Source organism: Accipiter gentilis, chromosome 25 (genome assembly GCF_929443795.1).
Source record: "Accipiter gentilis chromosome 25, bAccGen1.1, whole genome shotgun sequence".
NCBI classification, from domain to species: Eukaryota; Metazoa; Chordata; class Aves; order Accipitriformes; family Accipitridae; genus Astur; species Astur gentilis.
The window spans coordinates 3,685,215-3,704,796 of NC_064904.1; the positions used below are offsets into that span (position 1 = coordinate 3,685,215).

Sequence of the window (19,582 nt, forward strand, 5' to 3'; positions counted from 1 at the left end):
GAGTCCTTCCCACAGACTGCAGTTCTTCACAAACTGCTCCAGCGTGGGTCCTTTCCGCAGGCTGCAGTCCTTCAGGCACAGACTGCTCCAGCGTGGGGTCCCCCGCAGGGTCACAAGTCCTGCCAGAAAACCTGCTCCAGCGCGGGCTTCCCACGGGGTCACAGCCTCCTTCGGGCACCCACCTGCTCCGGTGTGGGGTCCTCCACAGGCTGCAGGTGGAGATCTGCTCCACCGTGGACCTCCCTGGGCTGCAGGGGGATAGCCTGCCTCACCAGGGTCTTCCCCACGGGCTGCAGGGGAATCTCTGCTCTGGCACCTGGAGCATCTCCTCCCCCTCCTTCTCCACTGACCTGGGTGCCTGCACAGTTGTTTCTCTTACATGTTCTCATTTCTCTCTCTGCCTGTAATTGCTGCTGCACAGGATTTTTTTCCCTTTTTAAATATGTTATCCCAGAGGTGCTACCACCGTCACTGATGGGCTCGGCCTTGGCCAGGGTCCATCTTGGAGCTGGCTGGCATTGGCTCTGTCGGACATAGGGGAAGCTCCTGGCACCTTCTCACAGAAGCCACCCCCCACCAAAACCTTGCCACACAAACCCAATACACCTGTGCTCGCTCTGTAGGAGAACCAAAACCTAGCTGCCTATAACTGCTACTTCAGTTTAAGCCACTTACTCCTGTATTAGAATAAGCCATAGTCCTGGGACTGGCACTTCTGTTCCTTCATCTTTCCGCTTGACATTGATCTTGCTGGCCTGGATATCCATTTCGTGGATCTTGGACAAACTGATCGTTTAGGTGAGACAGAAGCAATAAAACCAGGATGACCGGTTAAAATGCCAATGATATGATTCTAGCTATCATGTTAGTGTTCATCCATCAGAGATTTTCACAAACTCACTTATTTCTCCAAGCATTCTTAGAGATTTTTTTCTTCCTTTTACTTGGGCTGATGGTTGCAATCAGCATCTTGCAATACGTACAAAGTAAGAGTAGTTGTATTCGAGCTTTCTTCATGTCTAAATATCTCAGTCTTATTGTTTCTCTGCAAGAGCCTATGAACTAAAGGAACTAATGGAGTCTGCAAGACTGAAGACAGTGCTGTTCACACCGGGACTCCCATGGCTCTAAAGGACATTTTACCCAAGTGAGGATTGAAGGACCGTATTCTTCTTGTTTAGGCATATATTCCAACTCGAAATGGCTCTTGATAATAGGACAGCAATTAACAGGACACCGTTAAAAACAGCGGGGTTATGCGAAATCCACTGTTCTCAGTATTACGGATCACGCTCGGCTTTCCGTCATCCACGCAGAGCCTACGGAGGCTCTTGCAGGGAGGGGCTCGGCCCAAGCGCGGGGCCGCAGCTCGCCGGGACCGGCCGCGGGGCCGCGCCGAGGCGGCCCGCAGCTCCCCCCGCCCGCCTCCCCCGCGGCCTCGCAGCGCGGCGCGCAGGCCCTGCCGGGCCGAGGCGGGGCCTGCCGTTTCCGTGGCAGCAGGCCGGCCGCCCGCCCGTGCTCCGCCCCGGGCCCCGCTCGGCAGGCGCCGGGGGCCCAGCTGGAGCGGCTGCGGCGGTCCCGCCGGCGGGATGGGGCTGGAGCTGGAGCCGGAGCCGCTGTTCCAGGCCTGGAGCTACTTCAGGCGGAGGAAGTTTCGGCAGTGCTCGGATCTCTGCTCGCAGCTGCTGGAGAGGCCGCCCGGCGAGCAGGTAACGGGGGCCGGGCCGGGAGGCCGGGGCGGGAGGTGGTGGTGGTGGTGTCAGTCGGCAGCGGCCCGGCCGCCCGACAGGGCCAGCACCACGGGACCCGCTGTGTACCTCTTGCAGCCGCCGGAGAGGCCCGGTGTGACGGCCCGGTAGTGGGCCGGGGAGGGCTGGGCCGCGCCGCGCTCCGCGAGGAGGAGGAGCAGGAGGGCCGGGCAGCGCCTTCTCGCCGAGCTCCCTAAATCCCTCCCGAAGCTGGCGGCGGCGAGTGCGGGGCTGCCGTCTCCTCCTCGGACACGCCCTGGCAGTAGCCCTCCCGCCCCGGCCGAGTAAGGAGAGGGGAGCAGTGCGACAGGTACGTTGTGCTGCTGGGAACGAAACCGTGACGGTGGTGGGGTCCCAGCACTCCCCACAACAAGGATTTTAACTCGCTCGGGATTTTACAGAGTTAAGGGATGAAAAGCCACGTCTGAAAATCAGGTCTGCTTAAGGATGTTCCTGTTGATTTTACACAGATGTTCCGATATCGCAGTTGCTGTACTGACTAAACCTCATAAGCTTAAGAGACACCCATTTTGTCTCAGCTTACTTACAAGCATTACCATGGGACAGAAGGCGTTTCCATCCCTCTCTCTTTGCTCTTTCTCCAGCTGCAAAGTCTCTGGAAATGTTGGGCACGTGTTGTTCAAGACCCACCTATTTTCTCACCCTTCTGTAAGAAGGAAGGATTTGAGAATGTTGTTTCTGGATTGATACTTGTATGCATGTAAACATTTTTACTGCCATATTTGGAAAACAGTCATTGAATGGACTTTATCTTCATCATAAATACTTTACAGTAAATTAGTAACTCTCTCAGAGCATCCTATCGCTACAGATTTTAAGAATCTTGAAGGCCGTTCTTTTCATCACAAAGGAAGAGTCTTAAAAGAAAGCTGCACAGTCTCACAATTGTGTAAATGTAAAGCACAGTAATTGTTTAAACCGGTTTAGAATAGATATTTAAAAGATGCTTTTGTTTATGTTATATACTGTAAGGCACCAACAAGGAGCCATCAGCAGAAAAATTTTCAGCAGAGAAGAAAATTGGTCCTGAACACTAAATGGGACCGAGTATTAGTTGTGTGCAAGTCCTATATCATTTATGTGTATTTACATTATTGGGTCTTGATACATGTAATCTTTGCATATGGAAGTATAGCTCTTGATTCGTGATAGAAACTCTTGAGACAGTACAGATAATAACAGTAAATAAGAGTTGTAAAGGTCACAGTGCTTCTGTTGCTGTTCATAACTAGTAAAACATTTTCCGATCTATGATCTCAACATGGAAATATAAAGACAACTGCATTTCTACTGTGTGCTGAAGCTCAAGTATAAAATTGTTTTGTTACACCTGGCAAATCCAAACTTTTGCTGGGCTGGGGATTGGGGATTATAGTCGTTGAAGACGACTGGGGAACTCGTTGAAGACATCTGCAGCTGACAGAAGTGGGGTAAGGAATAGAACATGTACAAGGGCGGGAAAAATGTTTAGAGGGAAAATAACAGAACAGCAGTGAGAGGATGTAGATCCCATCTGGTTTTCCTTCTTTCTTTTAAATATTGATCACACATGCTGCAAGCATTTGAGTATATAAATTAAATTGTTTTCTTAGATAAAGCTACACATTCTTCTTAGAGAACCAGGACCTCGTACACCAGCAATATGAGAGTTTTTCCAAATACTATATAAAGTTGGGACAAACAATTGATCACTTAATTTAATCTTTGAAATGATCACAGCAGCCTGTAAGCTTCATCTTCTATAAGAAGGAGAGTGTGAAAACATTTAAAGTAACTATGCTTTGAGAAACAGTGGAAGATGGGGATATGAATGATGTCTGTACTCCATCAAATCACAAGTTCTTACAAGAGATCCTGTATGAAGTCTCTGAATTTTAAGATCAAGTTTCATCAGTGTTTTGAAAAGAATTCCAGGTCATGGTTACCTGCAAAGGACTGGACCTTCTAACTTAAGTATGTTCATTTCAGAACTATATTCCTGTTCACAGTTTTATGTGAAAAAGGTACTTTTCAGCAGCAGCATATTTCAAACCTATGAGAAAGTTTAGATGGGAGAGAAATGTGTTTGCTTTCTGTAGAGGCAAACTTGAAATATGGTTAGTTTGGCTCTTGCCCCATATAATCTTCTTGAGGAATCCTTATTAAAAGCTCTTTCTAAGCAGGAATTAATGACTTCTAAAAATATTTTAAAATACGTCTACTTTAGCTTGGAAAATACCAGTCTTCCTCTTTAACATTTTAAAGGTGCATGGAACAATGTTTCTGTCTTTCTCTGAAAAGAGATTTCATACAGCAATGTTTGAGTAAAGCACATCGCAAGTTTGCAGACACCAGCAAGTGAATTTTACTCTATATAAGTACTTTATGTAAGTGGAGTAACAGTTTAGAGACTTTTTAAAAAAGTAAAATAAATGGAAAGGTGGTTATTAAGTGGCAATTCAGCATGTTTCTTCAGAAGGATCATGGAGTATACTGTACTTCATGGTGTATAATGCAATGGCTATGCAGCTTTCTTCCATCATTCCTCTCTGTTAGTCCAGACAAAGAGCACAGCTCCTGACAGGAGAAGATGTAGCGTTATTTATACCACCTGTTTATTTTGGTACAGCAGGCTGGAGAAACCAGGATATTGGTTAAATAACTTTCAAGAGTGCAACTTGAACCAAACTCAGACCAACTCAACATACAAAATCTTACACTTGAAATCTCTTTAAGTAAAGTATTTTCTAATTATTTAGTTAAAATATAGCTTTAACATTCATGGCAGGCTTAACATGGAATGGCATTTCTCTCCTTCAGTCAACTGTGCTCGTGATATTTTAGATTTTACACTTTTTATTGTAATCAACACAAAATCTTAATATTTACTGGTTATCTGTCCAAGTAAGCCTGTATTTTATTATTCTGCTTCTCATTTGGAAACCCTTGCAGGTCTTTTCCCTAGCTATGTTGTTGCACTTTCAGCTCATTACTTTCTAACACTTGCTGCTTTCAGGTACCACTCTGTCACATTTGCTCTGCTAGACTTAAGGCACAGAGTAAAGGAAATAGTAACACGCCTCAAGAATGTGTTTTATATGTAGTTGAAACCTTACAAATTATTTTGAACCTACTTAATACAACAGAATGAAAAAGCAAATTGTGTTTATGTATTGCAGCATGTATACTTTGCATTTAATAGAACCATTATTTTTATAAAACCTTTGAAAGATACTAAACTCCAAAGCTGAACATTGATATAATTAGAAGTCAAATAAGTGACATACATTATTTAATTCTCCTGGCTTGCCTGGCCTAATACTATTTTACATTATTCTGTACTTATTCCAGTGGTAGTGTATCAGTTAAGTTTCTGTAGTTGTGAATGCTAGAAAAGTGATCTAAGATGACTTTTTTTTTCTAAGTTAATTAAGAATCCAAGACCATTCTCAGGCAGATTGACTGTTGATTCCTGAAGTCTGTGTTACTTTTGAAGGTGGGCTGTTAATGAAATCAGTAGTTCCTAAATATTTTGATTGAAATTTATTTCTGTCTTTTCCAGCCACCTACTGGAAAATAGTACTGTCTTCCATCTGTGTGAATTACATAGTAGTATTTTAGTATAACCTGGAGAAATATCTCAAATTAAGTATGTAACGTTTTTGGTACCTAACCTAATGTGTGGTTTATTATGCTTAAAAAGCACATAGCAATTCTAAAATATTTAATGATCAAACCCTTAATGGGAGCACTTCTGCAAATCAGGCCCAAGATATGTCATGTTGGGCATCAGGAAAGCAAACAGACAAATGGCAACACTTACAGAAAGTTTGGATTAAGTGAGCTGCTGTGCAGCACAAGGGAATACTCAACTGCTGTAATCACCATGCCATCTGTTCTCATTCTCTTGTCCCATATTCTGCTAAGCGTGTGCCTCCCAACCTCTACAACCAGGGAAAGAAAGATCATAGAAGAACAGTAGCCTCGGTCACTGTTCAGGGATTCACTTCTTTGAACAGCATGCATTAGGGTAAGATATAAACCAAGCCACAGGAGATGGTATCCTTTAAAGATGCTCAGGAATGGTTGAATTAAACTGTGATACAGGTCGGAACTTTTTCATGCTCAGGCAAGTAGCTTTCTCCCTTCTAAGACATGGAACAATAAGTAAGTAAAGGAAGAGACTAACAGTGCATAAGCTTAGCGGGTTTTCATGCCTGAAACAGACAACTTTGCTTGTCTGAAAGCCTGTCCATTTTTCCCAGCTGTCATCTGCTCTGCTAAAAGATAGTACCACTCCTGCTCCATTGCATCTGCAACACTGTCACAAAACTATGGGCAGCTGAAATCAGCTTTCTACGATAGCCTTAAAGTAGGCATTTTTACCAGTCACACTTATAAATGTAATAAGAAATTTTCTTGACCGGTATGTCTTGATTTACCAGTCCCTTTACATATAGCTTAGTGTTCAGAATATGTTTTAATAACAAGTATAATAATGTTTAAGAAGTTCTCCTTTAAGAACATGGTAAAAGATTATTTGAAGGTCTCGAAAATAAGTTTACTAATGATCCAATCAATAGTTACATGTACATACATTCAGAAGCTGTCTTCACTGGTGTAGAACTCTTTGAACTCTCTCACCAGATGCAGTAAGCCCTAGGAGGTTTTTAAGGTATGGTGTTGACCTTTTAGCCAACTGGGCATGAATCGGGAATTTTCTTATGTAGCTGTATCAAATGCTGTGCTATTATAAACTTGAATTCTTAAAGAACACATCAATGAAATCAAACCATTTTAAAATCCATTATGTTTTCCTGAAGAGTTCTTAATGAATAAAAGGTGCTGAACATTTTGATAGAAGAATAATTATCTGCTACTGAGTTAAATTTTATGGAAGACTGAAATATTTTTTTCTATAAAATGTCCAGTGCATTTCTTCAGTTAAGAATTAAGAATATAAATTTTATTGATGGAATTTACTTCTATGCTGACAATCTTATCTCAGGATGGATAAAAGCTGTATTTTCTATGACTGGTAGTTGGGCATACAAACACATAAAGCACTGATGTTCAGTTCAATTATTTCCTATTGTAAGCAGACAGACGTTGTCTTCTATGTTTATAGTAATAGCATGACCTAGAGGAAATACAATCCAGGGCTGTCTCTGTTGATCATCCTGATTAGTTACCTAATCTGATTACTCTTCTTTGTGTTCCATATGTCAGATTCAAGGCAATAATCAGCACCGAAGTATGAGGCCTGCTGTAGTTTTAACAATTAAAAAAAAATTTGCCTAATTTAATTAATAGACATACAGTGGATGTCCTGCCTTTAATTTGATTAATGGTCTACTGTGAAGATTTGCTTTTGTTCATTTGTCCTTTCTTCTCCCACGGTGAACTTTCAGCTACTGTTACTTGCATACTGCTTTTTGTAAGGTCAAAATAAAGTTATCACAGATATGTTTATGTATATGGAACTTTATTTGAAAAAACATCTTCAACTGAAATCAGTAAATAACTGGTTCAAGAGACTGTAATTATTAAGTTTATGCATAAAAATTAGTGATACATACAGTGAAGTCATTGTTCCTGGGTAATGTTTCTTTCTCTGTTTCTGCCTTTAATAATTTGAGGACCATTTTCAGAATATACCAATTTTAATATTCTCCATGTATTAAATCATACTCACCTGAAATTAATTGTAGAATAAAGCTTTATTAGAATATAAGGTGTGTAATCTTGTTTCATTCCCTATTCTAGGCTATAAGCATCAGAAGACTTAGTTTTTCTGAATATTTTTGGTCTTCAAATAAACTGACTTTACATATTAACTTTAATTTTAAAATGGCCTCAGTGGATTTAGAGATCTGGGTTAAATCCTTCCTTCATTGCTTTTACAATCTTATTCATTTCAAAGGAGCTTTATATATGTAAATGAAGAATAAATTTGACCTTTTGTTTTGAGATACAAGCTTACAGGGCAATGCTATTTGTTAATCCTCTCAAAGAAATCTTTATTCGGAATCTAGTTCCAGTGAAATGCCTGCATGAGTAGCAACTGCTGGATCCACCCATGTTAAAATATATTATATTTTAATGTTAGTTTTTGTTGGGCCAGACTTGTGTTTAATGGAAAGGTTCTATCACCTGCTTGAGGGTGGTCAACTCTACTTTTTTCCAAAGTGATGTAATTTCTGAATTTTTTAACAATATGAATGCTCCTACATAAGAAAATCTGTTTTATTTTTAAGCTATTTTTTAAACTAATGAACAGTGCCTAAAGTAAGTTACACATCTGTTAAGATACACATCTGTAACATCAAGGCATTTTTGAGTTGATGTTGATGTAATATTCCTAACCTTGTCCTCATTAGTTACTGTAGCACATATGGTATGGAAGATCACCTACTGCTCTTAAACCATTTTCTGGTACACCATATGTGCTATAACACTCAGACACAATGGGGTGAATAAAATGCAAGCTGAAATATCTCAATGTCCTTTTCTTTATTACTTAGAAAGCTCAAACAGTTTATTTTTTAGAAGACGAATACTATAAATAAAACAACATATTAAAAGAACTTGGCGTTCATTTAATCATACATCTGAAACATAAAGGCAGTTTCAGTGCCTTAGTCAAGACCAGGTACATCACAGACAGCTGAGATTAATCCCTCCTTCCATAGACTACTCAGTTTATAAGCCGTGTTAGGCATTCTAACACGGGTGAACAGCTTTGCGATTCCAAATACGATTCTTAAAAGGCCACAGAAATTCCAGTACACTACAGAAGGAAGATGCGAGTGTATCACCAGTCTTCCAGGTCCCTGTTGTCATGGAATTTACTGAGTGAAAATGCACAGATTGAAGGAGGTAGACCCCATCTTGTACTACAGAGCAAAAGAGCAAGCTTGACCTTGCCATTGGCTTGGTGAAATATGAGCCAGCAGTGTGCCCTGGCTGCAAAGGAAGCTACCAGCACACTGGGCAGTGCTTCAGCTTGGAGAGGACATTGGTGTGACCTAATAGCAGCCTTCTACTACATACGAGGAGGTTATCGAGAAGGTGGAGCTAGGCCCCTCGCAGTGGTGCATGGAGTGAGAGACAGCGAACATAAACTGAAATGAAGGAGGCTTTGGCTTGATATAAGGAAAAACACGTCTCCATCAGGGCAGTCAGGCAGTGGAACAGGTTGCACAGGGGCATTGTGCAGTCTCCATCCTTGGAAGTTTTCAAGACCCAATTGGACAAAGCTCTGCACAAGCTCAACTGACCTTATAGCTGACCTTGCTTTGGGCAGGGCTTTGGACTAGACACCTCCTGATGTCCCGTTCTAGTCTGAATTACTCTGAGGTTCTATATTCAATCTAATATAGCTGGCTTAAATGTGATAGATTTACACATGGCCAGATATGTAAGAAATTTTCCGCTGCCTCTAGGAGCAGAAATGATCTGACTCTACAAAAGACTAATAGTGATTGGAGAAAGTAACATCTGTCTCCCGCTTTCCTTGACTTTCCCCCTAAAGCTAAGTAATATGTTAGAGAGGAAGGATTCTTCCCCAGTCCCTGGAAGTGAGCAGCAGAAGCCCTGAAGGATAGTTTAAATATTATACAAACATGATAAGTACATAATGAATGATGATAAACCTACATTTCTTGTTGTTAGTATTTACTCACTTTTACCTCAAGTTTCAAGCAGATGCAAGTTCCTGCCTTTTGGCTTGTAGTAAACTTCATCGGGTAGTTTTCCTTTTGTTTATTGGATGGTGCAATAAGCCATTAGTTTGATGTTTATTCCACTTACAGCATTAGTATTCAGAATACAATAAATATATCATTTCCACCATAAAAGTACAAAAACCATTCAATATATGCAGAAATTTTCTTTTACATACTTCAGTGATATCAGTGCGATCACCATCAGCAGCTAACAAAAATGCACAAAGGTGGATTTTCTTACGTAGGCATTCTAAAGCCCATGGCCTAATAATCTGGTTAACTTTTGAGAGATGTGCTTACATCTTCCAAGTTTGTATTTTTATTTAAAATGTACCATTTTTCAGTTCAATAATTCTGTAATGTTAATCTAAGATTTGGCCAACATGATCCTGCAGAAGCGAGAAAGCAAAAGGTATGTGAAAAATCTACTTACTGCAAATCTGCTTTCCTTGTGTAAAACATTGATTACCTCCGTAACGTGTGTAAGTTGAGATAATGTAATAAAATGAAAATTTGGATATACGTCTTGGAGAGAAAATGTTTGTGCAAAACGAGGTGGCCACAGAGGATAATTCCATTTTTTGTTGTTCTTTTTATTGTTTTACATTTCCATTCCTCAATTTCTATTTCCTCTCTTTTCAGGAGCCTGATTCTGAATACACTGTGTTTCAGGTAAAATTCTGTTCATAAATACAATGGTTAGATACAATCATTAGGAAGAATTTCTGATACACTGACTAATACTTGTTTTATTGTTAAATCCTTAATGGCATAAATTTGTTTTTCATCATTCGTAAGGAAGTACATTTGATAAGGGGTATTTTAAATAAGCAGCTTTTATATTTGATAGGAGTTTCTCTCTCTCATATATTTCCTATAGGTTTATTCAGCAGTTCGGTAGCTTAGTGCCTTCTAAAAGCTGAATTGAATCTGTCTTGAACTGAATGACCTTCATCTGATGACGAGATTGAGAAAAAGCCAATGTGTATTTCACAGACAGAACAATGTTTATGTTCTTAGGGCTCACTTTCGTGTTTCATTTAATGTGGTGTAACGGTGGGCTGTTACCCATGCCCTTCTGCTCCTACAGTTCATTCTCACTGCCTACCTTGTGTAGAGTCTGGTAGTCTTGAAGCTGCGTGATGTGCTTTACATAAGTGATGGAAGACTCAGAGTAATTGATTAGTTTTCACTCTGTCCACATTAGCACTAGATTACTGCAATGGGAAGAATAGTAATGTGCAGGTGGTGGCATCTTTTGGCTCCAGCTCACAGTCAGAAGAGATTACATGCAGTGTGAAATTGCATCTTTAAATACAGCTCAATAACATATTTTACAAGTCTCTGATTACATTCCAGTGAAGTCATGGAAATTGTTTGCATACAAAATGGTTTCAGTGAAATACTGCCAGATATCTTCTTGACTTTAAAGATTACGCTTCACAAGATGGTTGTTGTGTTCTGGGGTTTTCATTGTGTACAGTGTAAAATTTATGGTAATGGAAAGGATTATTGGAGAATGAAACCTCTTAAAAAAACATGTTACCAGATTCGGGAAGTACATTTAGATTTAAATTTTATATTTTTTTAATTTAGTTTTTGGACTTTTTAGGAACAAGAGGAAGACATTTGATTCAGTGACAAACCAGTTCTCAGGAACTAGGTCAAAAACACTTTGTCACTTTTCTTTCTGGAGTTTAGACTTCTTAAGAAATACCATATCACATTTCTGTACTTACGGTACTTAAGATATTGCTTCCCTCTATAATGACTATTAGTTATTGTAAAGTTCTGTTCTGATTATGAGTTAAGTAAGCTAAATCTGTTACCATGTCGTGAATATGTGGGTTGTCTGAAATGAGCTGTCCCTTTCTTGTTCCTTGTGCACATTTAATAAAAATGCAAGTTGTCTTCATAAACGCCAGACATGTTGCTTGTCTCAAAACAAAATTATTGATCCCACAAAGAGAGAGCAGATAATATAAGTGGAATCTGAGGCAACGATTTGAGTGGACAAACTTGTGCTAAGTCGAAGTGTAAATATTGTCATGTGGTTACTCGGAAATGCGTGCATTTATTTTTATGGCTTTTTGTGATTATAAGTGAGCCTTCCTCTCACTGTTGGCAGTGTGGTTCTTCCAGTTTTGTGCTGCTTATATTCATTTTAATTGAAGTTTTTCAGGTGAAGTTCTTCTGCATTAGTTTCAGATTAAACCCTTACAGGTTTTCAGTGAGCGAAAAATCTGTGTATTGTACTATGGTAAATTACTAAAACTGTGTACTTTCTTATGAACAGAATTGTTAACATTTTTCTGGATAACTAAAAATGACAACACAGAAAGTCAGCTTCATACAAGGATAAAGTAGCTATAGGAAATACCAGGACTACTGGTACAAATTCTTTCTATAAAGTCAGCAAAAGTTGAAATTACTGAGCTGTTAAGAAAATCTTTGAATCTTGCATGAGTTTTACGTCTCATGTGATAAAAGACACCTTTACTTTATGAACAAAAAAAATAATCAAAATTTGTTGGGGTGGTTTGTTTTAACAGAGAAATATACATCTCAGGTTTTCTTTTGAAAAGTAAGGAATAGCCATAGGCCATAGTTCTAATAAAGTCCTGTGTGACTTTTTATGAATAAGTAGCAAATTTTTTATGAATTAGAAAGGTGTCAGAAATTTCATTTAATTCTTTTGAAAAAAAAATCTTTTTCCTACATCTCCCTTTGTATTTGTGTGTCAGTATACATTTCTAATTCCTTTTCCCACACCTTGATTTTTCAGATATTCAGCATAACTGTGTGCATGCACAGAAATGATACTTTTGTTTCATATGGGTTATGTAACTAGTAGTTAGGAATTTTGAATTGTCTTCTTGTCTCCCAAGGTAAAGGTCATCTTTCTATAGTTTAAGTAATGAATTTGTAATTTTTCTCTTGCTTGCTGTTTTGATCAGAAGTCCTATAACAAACATTGCTGCAGGCCATACTCTGCAGACTGATGTTTAATTAAGGAATAATATGCGATATTTGAATTTTTTGTTGGCTGTGAAGCCTCAGACTGCTTAAGACTGGAAGAGCAATCTAAGGAATCTATTTGTTATGACAGATATTTGTCCAATAATGACAAAGAAATATGTTGCTTTTAAAAACACTTTATCTCATGTTTGTTATTGGAAAAATCACAATGATAATACTTATGTCTATGTTAAGAACTCGCCCCAGTTTTAGCAATTAGTGTAGAGAAGTTGCTACTTTCAATTCCCCAGAAAAGATCATTACTATAGACAGCTTTTCTTATCTCTCCTTGGAAATTAGCCTGTGTTTGGCTATACTGAGAGCTCTAATTTCAGCATATTCCCAATATAGACATGGTTATGTTGACTTCAGACATACGTGTCTTTGAAAAAAAGCAGAGTACCATCAATGTGTTAAAAATTCAACAAACTAAATACTTCTATAGAATAATGAAAAGCAGTTAAGGGTCTTGAACATCTAACTGCAAAACGCAATGCTAATTAAAGGTTGTCACCCAACTACATAAGAAGAAACTAAAAGATAAAAAGCAGATCTGGATTATGGCTGTCTGTCCTAGATTCAAATCATCCTGCCCTGTTCCTTTCTCTTCATACTTGAACTAAGAGTTTTAATTGTGGTTGAACTGCCTGGCTAAATCCCTCCTTTACTTCTGCTTGGAAGAAAGCACTTTTAAAAAGGAGAGTTAAATATTGCAACATTTTTAGATATAGTTTCTTTTTGATAGTTAGAAATTTGCATAGAAATATGAGGGAAGTGTAGAGGAAGGGATGGTCTGAGACAGTGTCCCATTAAATGATTACTTAAATTATTAAATAAGCCTAAGGTCCAGATCTTCTCCTACCTCTTACTTAAAGAAAAATGTTTCCATGTGTTTGACCTTTAGTTCTATTAAGGTAGCATCAGTCTGTTTCTATTTTGAAATGTCTCCATAGAAAATATTAAACATGCTTTTACACCAGACTCCTGTATGTGTCAGAAAAATAACAAATCTAATTGATTTGACAGTGATTTTTTCTCTGGAAAATTTACAATGATCTGTTCAATATCTGAAGAAAGATCAGGGATTGGTCTTGTGGCTCCCTTTATCATGCCAGCTGTATGAGTACATTACAGGCATGTTAAGTTATCAAAGTGGTTGGAACTGCACTTACTTTGTTGGTACTTCTGTATGGCTGGCACTGGGTTTTCTTCTCCCCATTAGTTTGGTATCTCTACAAGTCTACACAAAGCTTGTCACAAAAGCTAGAATTATGCTTGTCTTTCCACCCTGCTCATACAACCCTCCAAGACATTTAATGTAGTAATTGGTCAGTTCAGTTCACTAAGAAGTACTCCAGTAATCTCACAATCTGAGATGCCTGATCTATACATTTACACATATCATACAGCTGATGCTTTGAACAAAGGAGTTGTAGATTATCTTTCTAAAGACTGTTGCTTTTGGATAGTAATGTACTGTATCTTTACAGTTGCTGGTTGAAAGATTTTCCTTCTTTCTCTACAGATGCCTGGGAAGAGCATTACTTTGCATTACAGTGGTTTACTTACCTTCCTCTCCCCTCTCAATTTAAATAAGGTGTCTGTCAGCAGGGGGTTTTGAATGGCACTGGTAGCTGGGGATTTCTTCAAAAGCCCAAGATCTCAGAGAGTTGCCTGTGACCTACATTAGTCATAACTTTTCATGAGGTATGAAATTCTGACCTCCAAACTCAGTGACTATAGCTGTTCCACTCCAAAAGAGTTGTCTAAAGTCTTGGTCCCCTTTCCACGTCCATCAGGCAACTGATGTACATACCCAGCTGTTTAAGTCAATACCTTATTCACACCTATTAAAACTCTGAAGGGAATAATAATAAAAAAATGTCAAAATTTCTGATAAGATTATTTACTTGGTGTCTCAAAGAAATTTTACTTTTTTATCCTTATTCAGGCTGCCTGGAGCCTGAAAACACGAGCTTTGACAGAAATGGTGTACGTGGATGAAATCGATATGGATGAAGAAGGAATTGCAGAGATGGTGCTAGATGAAAATGCCATTGCTCAAGTTGCACGTAAGAATGACTTTCACTTAAATGCGTTGAAGCAACAAGAGCTCTCTTGGTCAGGATTGTCATCTAGCATAAAATGGTAGATACTGAGGTGACCTGATATGGCTCTTAGCTATTGCTACAATAAGAGTTTTAGATTGGTTTATGGTTGCATGGCAATGTTGAGAAACACCACATGATCTTGATGTACTGCTTAGGTTCAGACAAATAGTGTTTTGTCAGCTTTTCCTGTACATCTCTGTACTCACTAGTTTTTTTGCATCAGTGCACTGATTTCTTTTACTCCTTTCTGGCTTCTTTAGGCACTGTGGCAAACCAGAGAAAAATATATGCCCTTGATGTACTGTGAATCTCATCCATATGCCTGTACTGTAGGCAACAGTCTGGCCAAATCTGACATCACCTTTTTTTATCATTTCCTGCAAACAGTTTTGAACTGATTATCTTGCTTCTGCTTTTCTCTACTTTTTCGTCTCTTCCTTCCCAGGGCAGTTCTTCAGCCCTGTCATTGTTTCTTGTATGCAGCTCTTTTCAGCTTCATCAGTTCCCTTCTAAGTGGGCCATAATTAGTCTTCCACTACTTTTTGGCATTATTTCTATTTTTCTCTGTTTCTTTACCACAGTCCACATGGGAATTTTTATGCATCTTATTAGATGTGGCTCTCAACCACTTATCATGTCAAGGAATTCAAGGGAAGAACTGGACGTAGGCCAGAACTAATATTTGAAGCATTAAAAGCTTTTCTCATCTGGATAGAAGTAGGCAACTGCATATCTATCTGATTATTTTTTTAAAAATTGTCAGTACATGCTTGGTCACATGTAAACAGTCAAGCAGTACTCAAGTTGTGTTTATACATTATGATAATCTAATTACATGTATCTGTCTTAAACCAGCATAATAATATAATTTAGACTTTTATTTTATTATATGCCTGCTGTGGTAGAGACCATCTGCCAAGAAAAATAATTTTATTAATATTATTGAGAAATAAGGCATTCTGGAAAAATACATTCATACTATATTTAAACTGAAAAAAGGTGGCTTTCTAGATAGTGTGTCACAGATCTCAAAGCCAAAGAAAATCATTATGATAATGTAGCCTGCACTCCTGAATCATTGAGATAAGACTTTGCTATTCGTGCTTCAAATCCACTAGAACTGCCTGAGCTAGTATATAGTTTTTCAGAAAGTATAAGAACTTGTCAGAGAGAAAGACCCCCCTGCAGTCTTTAATAAATTATTAAATTTGCTAGCTTTTATCAGTGTATGCCATATCTTTAGTGGGAATTATCAACTATAGCTCCAGCTGTTTCTTCTTTGTGTACATTTTATGCCTGATATGAAGTCTCTATTTTCAAAGGTGTATTTCCAAAGTAAATAGTTAAAACTGTCATTAAGTCATCCAGTGATCTTTTCTTTGGTAAGCTAAACAATCTTCTCATTCTGAGGTGTATCTTTTAGTTTTTGAGTTGAGTTTTTAAACTCTCTTCTTAATCCTTTCCAATTAATCTGCATGCTTTTTCACCAAACCAGACAACAGTCCACTGACACATAGAAAATATGTTTTTCTTCTACAGCTAGATTTTACTTTATTTATACATCTGAAGCGTTTTTCTGTTACGCTTTTATATAAAAGGTAAGCACAGATATCTCTAGGGAGAGTGCAAAGAGGATGGAGCCAGTCTTTGCAGTGGTGCCCAGTGACAGGACCAGAGGCTGAAACACAGGAGGCTCTGTCTGAACATCAGGAAACACTTTTTTTACTGTTAGGTGACTGACCACTGGCACAGGTTGCCCAGGGAGGTTGTGGAGTCTCCCTCCTTAGAGATACTCAGAAACCATCTAGACAGTGTCCTGGGCAGCTGGCTTTAGGTGTCCCTGCTTGAGCCTGGTTGGACCAGATGACTTCCAGAAGTCCCTTCCAACCTGAACCATTCTGTGATTGTATGGTCACTTCCACTTTTACGCATGATTTAGGAAGAATGTGTGCTTGCTGGCTGTGGGCTTTTTCTTTTGCTGTTAAAGTGTGTTAACCATAGGTGGTCTTGACTCAGGGTCTTTTACTGTGGCAAATCTTCCAGGATATCTTCCCCCTCTATAATTATAGCTTACAAACTTAAAAATGTGTAGTCATACCTTCCATATTACAACTGGTATTGTCTGTACTTCGCTTACTAAGCAGTTCAAATCCTTTTGCATCTGTTATATGTCCATTTCAATTTTGCATCTGTCCTTATCTTAGTTTCCAGATTAAACTATCTTAATAATGATTTTGCTCCAGTCTTGCATTATTAAATAATTACTAAATTGTATAGGATCCAGTGGAAACAAGTACTTTTCTGTGGTTCCTCTTCAAACATATATGATGAAATCTGTCTTCCACCAGTTTTTAAATTTTTATAATTCTGCTGTGTTAATTTTCCATCAGTCTTGTTTATTTATAAAACTCTCCTATAGCATCATTTTACAGAAAATTCCCAGTATGTTACCTTTGAACTCTTAACACCATCAATTTTATTAGCTTATGTTATAATCTTGTTTAAAAGTGTTACCTTGACAACATATTTTTCAGAAACTCATACTAATTGGCATTATGGATAATCACAGCTATTTCATTAACTAGCAAGTTAAAGGAGTCATCTGCAGTCATTACTAAACTGCTGAAATTACGCTCTTAAATTCTGTCACTGTTAGTGGCCACATGCACTGCTGTGACCTCTTGATGCCTATTCATAGCTAGTTCAGTTGGGATTCTCAAAGACTGAGTTGCCTGGGGTGAGATCAAGGGAAATAAATCCCGTAAACATTCTCCCACTACACCAAAAGCACAAAACAATCGTAGTTATTAAAAAACATGTCTACAAAAGGGATTTTAATGCCCTACCCTTTTTACATTATTGCGATGGTTAAAAAAAAGGCTCAGAAAGTAGAAGACTAGTTCATTGTCTGGTAGCCTGAAAAGTTGAAAGCCACTTCCTCCATTTCACAGAAGAGTGGCCTAGTTATCATGTTAGAAGCTCTGCTGGGTGGACTGTCCACCCTTTCTGTTGTGGAGTAAAAAATTCAAGATTCACAGGACTATAAAGAACAAGTAAGCAACAGAGATACTAAGTGTGGCCAGCCAGAAGAGGGAGCATCCTGAGTTTTGGTCCTTATTTTAACATCACTTACGTATTTAGTTGGTTTTACCAAAGAGATGGTGGTTAATACCTTTTCGTATTATTTAATTTTAAATGCAGCTGTAGCTAGGTGGCTGCTATAGTATTGCAGTCAGAAGTGCTTAGTATCAGCATGGATTAAAAAAGCTAGAAGGTATTTAGACTGAGTTATAAGTTATCAATTTGGACAAGTCTACTAAACTTGCTTAAGCAGTGGACTGATAGTATCTCAGAGGTAATTACAGCTAGAGGGCAGGAGAGAGAGAAGACTGAAAAAGGGCAACTTGGGGTTTATCTTGGGGAAATAAAGGAGGAAGGAAACTATCTACCTATCGGTTTAACTTCAGTTATTGGAAACATTTGGAATAAAAGCAGTTCATAAGTATCTAGAAAGTAAGTAGATGAGTAACAGTGATTTGTCAAGAACTGGCTGTCTCAACTTAAATCTCATTTCTTTTTGTACATCGTAACAAGCAGTGAACAGAACAGAAGGTATAGATGTCATATCTTGCTTTTAACCACGTTTTTAAAACCAGCTCTTAGATGTTCACTTAGGCGGTTAGAAAAACTGACTATCATCAACTGTCATTGAAGGTGATGGAAAATCTACATGCAGGAACTAGTAATTCTTAATGATCCACTGTCAAAACAGAAATACGTGAAAAAGGGGACCCTTTATCTGTTCACCTGGGCTCAAGCCAATTCAGTGTTTTCACTGATGACCTTTGGATATGGATGAGTTTGCACTTCACTGTGCCCTAAATTGTGGGTGGGGGTCCTACATGGATCTAGTGACATGAGATATCATTCTCCATCTGCCCTGTAGCTGAAGGTTTTGGTTTACTTACTGAAGTCTGGGTGCTATGTTAGATAGAAAATACACCATTTCAAGTTAGCATCATCTCATTGTTCCAGTAACCTTTCTTACTTCAGTGCTATCTGTTGCTCTGTAGATGTTCTTGAGAATTGTTGTGAGTTAACCCTGGTAGGCAGCTAAGCCCCACACAGCCACTCGCTCACTTCCCCCAGGTGGGATGAGGGAGAGGATGTGAAGGGTAAAAGTGAGAAAACCATGTTCGTTGTGGCAGGTTTCTTGCAATAGTGTGACAATTTATCAGTAGTACAGTGCAATATTTGTTTTTTGTCTTCTTTTTGTAGTGCTGTTTCCCCTCAGTTTGAACAAAGAAATTTCCAGTTTATTGTAAGACCCAATCATTTTTTAAAGTCCCCTGGACAAGGGTGTAGTATCTCAATGGGAAGTGAGAAATGGTCTTTATTTTATAGGACCAGGAACATCTTTGAAACTCCCTGGAACTAGCCAAGGTGGAGGCCCCAGCCCAGCTGTTAGGTATGTGATTTTTTATTTTTTTAAAATGTAACTAGTTGTAAATGAGCAAATCCTAAATTTAACTTCTGAAAATAAAATGCTTCAGATATAAGTGTTTAAATTCTCTATCGATAAATACCACTCAACATAAGGATAATGTGCTTAACATCATCAGGCCAGTAACTCAATCAGGAAGACCTATCACAGGATTTGTGAGACCCAGTACACAAAGTGGACGGCCAAGTACTATGGAACAAGCTATAAAAACACCTCGAACAGCTCTCACAGCTCGTCCAATTACTAGTGCTTCTGGGAGATATGTCAGGCTGGGAACGGTAAGTTGTTTGACTCTGTTCTCAGAACAATGGCTTTCTTGGTCATGGTATCTGGTACAGTGACAATGGAGTTGACTTAAAAGCTGCATCTAAACTCAAGTTTGAAGGAGATGAGCATTTTTAATTTTTTGTTTAAATTGTTTTCAAATTGGAGTTTGAAAATGTTGCTTCTTGTTAGTTTGCTAGTCTGTTTATA

The 19,582-nt window shown here is 38.7% G+C and overlaps 1 protein-coding gene and 1 long non-coding RNA gene across 2 annotated transcripts in view; one reads left to right on the forward strand and one right to left on the reverse strand.

Moving 5' to 3' along the window:
• Positions 1-19,582, reverse strand: part of LOC126050575 (uncharacterized) — a 186,952-nt gene that overhangs the window by 136,916 nt on the left and 30,454 nt on the right. The window lies entirely within an intron of this gene.
• TTC8 (tetratricopeptide repeat domain 8) overlaps positions 1,445-19,582 on the forward strand; it is a 45,651-nt gene continuing 27,513 nt past the window's right edge. Inside the window, exons 1-5 of the mRNA XM_049828604.1 lie at positions 1,445-1,709; positions 10,118-10,147; positions 14,445-14,565; positions 19,009-19,072; positions 19,227-19,386. Coding sequence (XP_049684561.1) covers positions 1,590-1,709; positions 10,118-10,147; positions 14,445-14,565; positions 19,009-19,072; positions 19,227-19,386 — 495 coding nt within the window. The 5' untranslated portion in view covers positions 1,445-1,589. The remainder of the gene's footprint in view (positions 1,710-10,117; positions 10,148-14,444; positions 14,566-19,008; positions 19,073-19,226; positions 19,387-19,582) is intronic.